The sequence below is a fragment of the Alligator mississippiensis genome, chromosome 8 (assembly GCF_030867095.1).
Source record: "Alligator mississippiensis isolate rAllMis1 chromosome 8, rAllMis1, whole genome shotgun sequence".
Classification (NCBI taxonomy): domain Eukaryota; kingdom Metazoa; phylum Chordata; order Crocodylia; family Alligatoridae; genus Alligator; species Alligator mississippiensis.
This window is the reverse complement of record NC_081831.1, coordinates 6,267,583-6,277,090: the sequence shown is the minus strand read 5'-3', so window position 1 is coordinate 6,277,090 and position 9,508 is coordinate 6,267,583. Positions and strand designations below refer to the sequence as shown.

The following is a 9,508-nucleotide window of genomic DNA, read 5'->3' as shown; positions in this document are numbered from 1 at the left end:
GGGGATTAGAAGATTTTGAATTAAATTTAAATTAAGGAACAACTGCACCCCGTTCAAGTCAGTCTGGGGAGCTTGGACGACAAAATCATGAAGAACATTATGTGAAATGAGGTTAGTTCAGGTCCCCCAAAACCCACGTTAAAACATAACGGAAACTCCGAAATTTACATTGTTATAATACAAAGAGACATTAAAAGGAAGGTGGTCACTGGAGCGACACAATACACCCCAAGCTCATATTCGAGCTCCCTCAAAAACTGAATAGTAAGGACGTTTTTTTCAGTATATTTACAGGAACGGTATTCTTCCTGCAGACGATATCAATGTATTTTTTCAGAAATATCACTTAAGACCATAAAAACCTTACAGAGGATAAAACCAGAAAATGTCTCCATGTATTACACAGCAATAGAAAAATGGAACAGAGATTTCAACAACATGAAAGTTTACACACGAGTTTAACATTTCCCTTGTCAAAAAAAAAAAAAAAAAATGACTTCCAGGCAGTTATTTACAATCTGGCAATGTCAAGAGCTACATATGATACATCATCAACCAGCATTTCATCAGGAAGTCCACCAAATCTGATGTCAAACACATTACTTTATTTGTCTAGGATGAAATGTTGTATTAGGTACAAAAAAGTACTCTTCATTTTGCCACAATTTGTTAAAAACATAGTATTGCCTACAGTTAGAAAAGTTTTAAATGTCATATTTATATATGAATAAATAATACAGAAACACTGTGAAGCTGTGATGAGATGTCAAGAATTTTCAAAACGTAAACTTGAGAATTCTCCTTCTCCCATTAAACAACAATGCATACAATATGTAGCATTTAAAAAAAAAATCAAAGGACAACATAATCTAAATGCAACTACTTGTAATTTCAAGAAGCATTGAACGGGTTTTGTTTTCACACTGAACAATTAATTGTCTTAAGTTTTCACATATCGGTTAAATGACAACATTGTATGTACAAAAACATTTGGGGTTTATTAGATAAAATTAACCCAGAAGAACCTGTACACCTGAGCCTGTAATTGTAAGAGAACTGTGGTCAGTAGCAGTGTCTTACTTCTAAGAAATTAACAGGAAAGGGTCTTGCATAGCAGGGTGAGGTTAAACCCAAGGGAAGCTTCTCCATAATTAGGTAAATCGCAGGTCACTGTCAGACAAAGCAATCATGAATTAGTGCAAAATCTAGAAAAATGGTTGTAGAGCTGCAGAAATCTTGGATGATTTATTGGAAACGGTTAATAAGAAAAGGTCAGTTACATAAGTAACGTGCAATGGGGGTGAGAGAGAGAGTCGAGAGAGAGGTGCAAATCACATCTCACTCTGTTGGCTTCCATTTATCCCTCACACTGGCTTTCCTTGTATAGGAAGAGACAAAACCACTTACAATGCCCTTCAGAGATATAATTACAAATACTTAGTACTTCTTCATCCCTGGATGATACTTTGCTCACTACTTTAATTCAGGAGTCAACAATGAAATGTCTCATGTTACTTCCTTTAGTATCTGATACACAATTATGGCACCATTGTAGATTAATTTTTTTTTTTTAAAAGGGGCAGCAGTTGCTTAAGAATACAAAGAAATAAATGCTACTGTTGTAGCAAAAATAAAGTCACATTTCCCTTTCCACTCATCTTACCTTTCCCTCCCTTACTACTCGGGATACTTACATATTAGAACAGGACCCCCCCCAAACATCACAAACATATTAGCGCACATTCAAAAGACACCTACATCTGTGGGGAGAACAATTATCTCCATTTATTTTGTTTCATATACATCCATATTTTGAATTTTAATACAAAAGAAAAAAATTAGAATCTGACAAATGTTTACAAACAAGATACCTTCAAATAGATTTTACTCATTTCAGTCTGGTGCAGAGTAAATGACAAATTGTACTGTTATATTCAAGGCAACAGTCTGTAGTCCATGACCACTTAGCCCAACTTTTATGCAAGCTTAATTGTTTTTATCTACCATGAATGATAAACTCATTGTTGATTCCCAGTTGTCTGTGTGCACATGTGTACATAGCAGCTCCTTTCATAGAAAGAAAAGACATCTAGAGGTCTTGTACTTTTACCTACAGGAATCATGTTAAGATACAGAATGGATTACATGTAACCGGGGCTGGATTTTATAAGAAAAAATAATTAGCTGACAAATGAGGGCAGCAATAAAAAAGCGTCTTTTTTGCAACAATAAATAAATACAGTCAAAGTTTTCTGTGTGGACTTTAAACCAGCTTCTTCACTGAAGAACAGACGTGGCATTTCCATGGAGTTAAATTTGACTCCATTTACTGTATCTTTTTCTTGCTTGCTTGCTTTCTCTCTCCTTCAACAAAAGACAGTTTTCCTGCTTCTGCCACAATAGTACAACAATTTGATCTTGACAAGAAAGTGGTGCTGCTGATTTTTATTCCTTTGTCCTTTGGACAAAATAAGCCAAGAATATAATTTGACTGTTGTGACCAATAAAAAGGCAGTTTACATCAAGTCTCGTCAGGATAACCTGACTAAAAACATCTGGCTTCTTAATTAAAAATTTTCAGACAACCAGATTCTTGCTCTGTGTGTTACATTAACACGCTGAACTCTAAGAAGCTGTAGACTGCAGTTTGTTGTTATGAGACCTGCAGAATACACAAAAGAGTGAATAATTAAGCACCCTTTGTTTGGGAGAACACACTTGTTAGAGGATGCCATAGGTCAATTACTATCGGGGGACTGCAGCCATGTTGTTTCCGATTCATCATTTGCAGGCGAGCACTTTTAAAACAAGCATCTCTGACCTCGAATACAAAAGGAGTCCATTGTTTACAAAAGAAGATGCTTCAACTGGACTATGAAAAATGCCAGGAATATATTTTCCTAGTTCAGTTCACAAAATAGCAGTCTCTCATCGAGAAGGAATAAAGACAATTTCATCGGGAAGGCATAAGGACAATTCATAAGGGCGCAATCACTTCTAATAAAATGTAGCTGATGTAAACCTATGTGGAAGTCTTTGAATTAGTGTTCATATGTAAAAAAAAAAAACCCCAAAAAACAAAACCAAAACTGAACAGTAAAATTAAAACCACATTTCTGCTGATCAGAGTGCTGCAGGTCTCTTCTCTAAAGTTCACAGTTTTATTAACTAGCGACTGCAAATAATTCATTGAAAATACATGGTTTTTAAGATTAACGTTATGACATTATTCTCAATACAGTATTCAAAAGAAGCAATATACTCTTTTTAATACATTTTTGTCTACCAACATGGCTGCTGACAAATGACAGTTTCCATTTTAAAGTACTAATTAATATTTGGACAAGTGATCTGGGTTTTTTTTGTATTTTTAGGGCAGTTAAATGTCATGGTACTACACAATAAAAGAAAGTGACCCAACATCCAGTTCTGATTCCAGTTAAAAAGTTCAGACTAAAGATATCACAATCTGCAAGAAAAGAAAGAATATGGATGGTGTAAACAAAGAAGCGCAACAAATAAGATGCAGCAATGCAATTAGCAGGGAATGCTGGATAAACAAATTATAACAAGACGACACAAGCATGAGCAAGTGACCACCACAAACGCAGATGTCACAAAATGAAATCAGAAGGAACAATGCTTGATTGCTACAAGTAGCCCTACCTCCCCCAGGACCTTACATCTGTCCCATCTGAAAGACTGGGAAACTTCTACAAGTATGGAAAAGTGCAATTTTTAGTTGCAATTAATTGTTTAACTGGCTTGGATAAAAGCCTCCCATGATTCAGTTTCAATGGTAAAAGTGACAAAAATCTATTGCCTGTACACAAGTCACATTCTGATTAAAGCTGATTTGTATTATAGCCATACTTGTAATTAAGTTACAGGTGGTTTACTGCTGTGATGCAGAGCTGCAATGATGCAGGGGATATGTGCATTATTGTACAAACGTTAAGGAGTATGCTAGCCTGAACCTTAACGGCCCTGCTAACTGCCCAAATATAACATAACTATCGCACTACAGCTCACATGTATGTACATGGTACTCTGCTCAAGGCCGTATGGTTCTTAATTCTGAAAAACAGTCAGTAGCATGCACACTGGGCAGACAGTATGATTTAGAAACCTGGTTTTGGACAAAATAACTTGAAGCAGTCTTTTCCTGAAGACAGGTAACTTAAAGTTAAGGGTTTGTTTGGGTTTTTTTAACTAGCATTCGCAATTCTGAGTTATTTCAATTTGCCACAGCTTCCCTGAAATGGGGGTGAATAGATTTCATCGGAAATAATACTAACAAAGAAAAGGTGGGATGTTAGCTAAGTAATAAACTTGTTTATTTTGGCACACGTTAGACTCTCTCTCAGCCTGGATACTAGCTGGAATAGAGACCATCTTTTTTAATGAGTGGAAAGAACATGGCATGGAGCAGAACACAACTAACTTAAAACATGCATCATTAAAACCTAGAATCAGATAAGGAGCTGATCCTGTTGATTTGCTTTTTGGAAGTAATAACTGAAAAAGTGTTAGCTATGTTGCTGCTAATTTTTTTTGCAGTTATGACACTGTCCATATTTGATGGTGTGTGATTCAGGTCTACAAGTATTACAAAGTAACTTTAATGGAAGCAGGTTTAAGTCCTTAAATTAGACAAAAATCAACAGCTGGAATTTACTGAGTAGATTCTTGCCTTTCACAACGTAACTATATTAACAAGCATACGGAGCGTGCCAGATTGTTAGATGTGTGCATAAGGATACATTTATGGCAGTAAGATTTTAAGCAATAGCACAACAGTGACAATGAACTGGAAACTCTTCTGCTTACCTGCTTGCCTTGAAACCTTTTAGCTTCTGTACAAAGAATGATTCAAGAACCTCTGCACACTGGTAGAAAGGGGAGTCACTTGGATTGTAGTAACGACAGTTATCAAAAATTTTGGTCATATCCGCCACAAACTCTGTCACCTTTTTGTAGTAACGCTTCAGTATTCTCTCTTCCATGGTAGCAAGGTCTTCAAAAAGAAACAGATATTTTAAATAAGAGCTCTTCTGTCCCCCTGACAAAGTTCACAGTGACAAAATGTTGGGAGTGAAAGGACAACTGGCTTGCTCCTTACAACATGGTGTGAGCTGAGGAGTCTCCTTCAAACTATATGCTTGTTCCCATCTCACAGGACTCTACACGCCATGTGTAATGGACCCAATCTAGTTACAGCAATTCAAATTTTTTAAACCTCTTGAGGAGCTAGTTACATTTTAGGAAAACACTGAACACATAAAATGCAAGAAGAGCATGTGGGGATTCTATATCCTGTATTTTGCCTCCCCCCCCTCCCCAACCCTTTAAATATTCTAGCTAATCAGTGCATAAAACTTGACTTCCAATTTAAATGGATTGGGAATTCAAATGAAAAACAAGCAGTAGGACCAGACAGAGATCATCAGCTGCTAATGATCACAAAAAAAGCAGACTTGAAGGACCTGAATCTGAAATGCCAAGAGCTCCCATCTCCCACTGACAAGGGCAGACTAAATAAAATAGCAGGGACAGATAAACTAAGTATTAGCAGGCTTGCTTTATGCAGGTACTAATTAAAAACAGGGAGAAGAAAAAGTGAATTAAAATTGAAACCATGTAAATTAGCAGCACAACTTTGGCTGAAGAAAAAAATAATATTACCTCCCTTAGCAGAATTCCTCTGAAGCGTTTTTGTCTTATCCTACCAATGTCAAAACTGTGACTGGCCCAAAGAGTCCTCCCAGGCCTATGTTCTTAAAACATTTGTTAACACTGATAACAACTGTTCTCATCCATAACACGTAGCCTTCCTTGCAGTCAAAACTCTCAGTGTAACCTCATTATTATATAATTGGTCATAATGATATCACTTGGCGTTTCCTAGCACTGTTTACCCACAAGAGAAATTAAAATGATGGTTTCGACTATGCAACAAGCTCTTTTCTGTTAATTTAAACTAACTCTTTAGCAAGTTATTTTAAAAATTATTCTTAGATTAATGAGGCACCAGGATAACAACAGTACGAGTATAAATCATCCCTGATCCCAATGGACATCCAAATCACTTTACAAATTCAAAAAGGAACCAATTTTTAATCGACAATTGCTGTCATCTCTAACAGCAGTTTTACAGTAACACTACTAAATACCAAGGCTAGGAAATTCAAGAAAATTCAGGTAAAAACTCTATTTTTGCCAGGACACAACAATTAGCTTTCCAAATGTTGTGGCAAGAACAGTGTCCTGGCTCTCCATACCCCCAAAAGACAGCAGCTCCAGTGACACAATGATCCCTACCTATGAAGAGGCATTATAGTTTAAAAGGAGGGAAGAAACAGTGAGCAACAACATTTCTTGAAGCAGGTGGGATTCTCCTTCAATGCCTTGTATCCAAGTCTATCCAATCCTGCTTAGCCAGAAAGATTTGATCGGACCACTGCAAAAACACGAGACCACTGCAACCTTTGTCTCCAGACAAAAATCTCTCTTTTCTTCATAGCTTTAAGAATAATCAAAGTTTCTGCAGTTGATTATCAAATCAAATGAAGACTGCTTTTAAACCCTTCATTCTTGTCTTACTTAAGTCACACATATATTATCACCTTACTAAAATAAGCTTCTTTCTTAATCATCATGAGTATGTATCTCTCTCTCTGGGAAGTACTGAGTGTGGACAAAGAGCAAAAAGGCTATAGTGGTCCAACTGACCCTGTTTGAAAGTAACTACAGAAATAAAGAAAATTGGGCTTTGCTGCATGTAGTAGGAAGGATAGGCTTAAGAAGTGGGAATTTAGCTGTATTTTGGCTCTGCCAGATTACTTTTTATGTGCTAATAGGTAAGCCACATACATTTGTCTCAGGTTTACCAATCTCCATAATGAGGTTGCATTTCAAAAGCACAAGGGAATCTCTGGATGAAGACAATCTATATGGGTATATTTTGAATTCACATTACTGGCTTGTCACCACCTAGCACATCTTGCTATATTTTAGAAGCACCTTACCCATAGGTTCTTTGATAACACCATAATAATCTGGTGCATCATTGGGATCCACTGGTTCTAGGAATGGCCATGCCATCTTGTGAGCCTATCAAGAAAGAAAAGAATTACAAACGTGTTACAAATTATTACCTCGTTTTCATTCATGCTAGTTTTGGGAATGACTGTAGCACAATTTGCTGAACTTGGTCTAGTCCCCAAGCAAAGAGTCATTTTTATTTTATAAATGTACAATTTGGTGTAACGGGTAGTTTGCCTTATGATACGATACAACTGAACAGTACAGGGCGCTAGCTTAAACTAGTGAGGAAGCCGGCATTGAATTCTGTAAAAGCTGAGGGTGCTGCATACTTTTAAAACTGGATCATTATTGTTTTTCCACCTGCAAGTTTTCACTTGTATTCTAAAATTTGTCACCAAAAACATCCATGCAATGGCAAACCAAGATTACTTTGCTGCGTGTTACTTACTGCATTATTCTGCTGCTAATTTTTTAATGTCTGCAAAGGCAGGCTTTGGGATGGCATTTAAACCAACAAGAACACTATAACACATCGTGAGGTGTTTCATTTTTCTTGCCAGCATGCAATCACCTGCACGAAGGGATCAATCTTCAGAGGTGATCTTGTATTAAAGAAGAATCTAATGATAAGTCTTTTACTGCTTAAAAATTCAGTCCAGCAAATTCATTAATGCCTATCCAACTTTTGATTTGCAAGTCAAATTACATAATTAGAATACTACTTTTGCTATTTCTGTTGACACCTTCCACTAACTACCCCAAAAGGCTACTGATCTGCTCTTCGTAGTCTGACTGTCAGCTTCCTGTACTTCCAACTCAGTAGTTATGCTCTTTCATTCAAAACCAAACCAAACCAAACCCTGTTCCAAGTCCATCCCTAACTTGGAGGCAGTGGCTTTCTTCCAGTTAGCATTAACACACAATAGCATTTAAGGTATTTCAGGGTGCTGTTTCATACAGAAAAAGCAGCTCATTACTTATCCTTAAGACGTTTAGAAGCTACAGGAGATCAAATATCAGTCTTAAACAAAGACCTTTTACATAAATTTCTACTCTACCTAGAGCATGCCAAGTATGCTCCTCTCCCAGTATATGCTTTTTCCTCACCTGTAAAGAACGTAGTACTCTTTTTAATCCTTCGTAATCTTTATCAGTCAGTGGACTGAGTACGGTCATGGCATCTTCTGTAGACTGACACTGAGGACAGACATACTCATCAATGAGATCTGCCTCACTTTGCAAAATACCGACACAGCGCCCGTGATACCAGTTCTGACATCGGTCACAGCCAATGTAAAATCTGCAAGATCCGAAAGGAAAATATTAGTGATATTATCCTTTTCATTTAAAAAACTCAGGTTCACAATATTTTGTACCAGGTGCTTTGCATGATAAGAAGCTGTACTTAACATGCCATTTTTGTTGTAAACATGACAATTCAGTCATGCAGACTTAGCATTTACAAATAAAATTAAATCCTGAATTACTTTACAATTTTATTTCACAATTATCTGTAGTGTAAAATTAGAGAAGTAATTTCAAGAAATCAACGTCTCAAACGTCCCTTATCAGATTTAAAGATCAAAGTATCAGTGTGATGCCAGATGTTTCACACAACAAGCGATTCCAGAAACATTTCAGGTATGTAAACAGAACTACTTTCTTGGGCTCCCGTTTCAACCCTCTGACAAACATTTTTCAGATGGAAGCCAAGATCTTGTAGATGACTATAGCAGGGGTATTCTGGTAACACGAAGCCATAAAAGTAGGTACAACCCATATACCCCATGCTCAAAATAATTTTTCTAACCTAAAAATCACACAAGATACTATAATTTCAAGCACTGAGAGTCCCAACTATGCACTCAAATTTTGTGTTAAATCTTTCTACCTCCCTTTTAAAAATTAAACACACATTAAAAACTTCACTTTTCCTACATACCCAATATAGTCACTGTAAAGCAATATTTGGGGGAAAAAAAGAAATATTGAAAAGGAATTTGTAATACTACGGGATACAATATATGCAGAATATTTTTTTTTTCTCTTTGCAAGGAAAAGTAACCAACGTCAGTGCAGTTTGCTACCTAAATATTAAATAAGAGGTTCTTATCAGAACTCACTGTGACTCATCATAAGGTGTTCTGCAGATACAGTACAATTCCTCACTGCTGCCCTCTTGTGCCCGTTTACAATCATTACAGATGTACACATCCATTTTCTTAGCCTCCTTTTCTGTGATGCCAACACATTCTCCATGAAACCAGTTAGTACAAAGATCACAGCCAATATAGAACCTAAAAGTATTCACAATGAAAATGACAATGTAATTGTCATTTCAAATGGCATGGCACTTTTCCCTGCATTCCTGTTTCTGATGCACTTGCATACTGCCTGCTTCTGCAGTTTCCTGACTTGGTTTCTCTGTCTCCTGCCATTCTATCCTTGCAAAACTTGCATC

General features: G+C 36.7%; 1 protein-coding gene across 10 annotated transcripts in view; it reads right to left on the bottom strand.

Annotated features, from left to right (window-relative positions):
* Positions 1–1,761: 1,761 nt before the first annotated feature.
* BPTF (bromodomain PHD finger transcription factor) overlaps positions 1,762–9,508 on the bottom strand; it is a 75,790-nt gene continuing 68,043 nt past the window's right edge. For 7 of the 10 annotated variants that reach the window (XM_059732044.1, XM_059732046.1, XM_059732049.1 and 4 more), the window contains 5 exons: positions 9,171–9,344; positions 8,155–8,347; positions 7,029–7,113; positions 4,831–5,017; positions 1,762–2,662 (listed from right to left, as the gene is read on the bottom strand). In XM_059732044.1, the coding sequence (XP_059588027.1) occupies positions 2,626–2,662; positions 4,831–5,017; positions 7,029–7,113; positions 8,155–8,347; positions 9,171–9,344 (676 nt within the window). In that variant the 3' untranslated portion in view covers positions 1,762–2,625. Of the gene's footprint in view, positions 3,470–4,830; positions 5,018–7,028; positions 7,114–8,154; positions 8,348–9,170; positions 9,345–9,508 lie in introns of all 10 variants that reach the window. The other 3 variants (XM_019494300.2, XM_059732052.1, XM_059732047.1) reach the window with 2 other exon arrangements.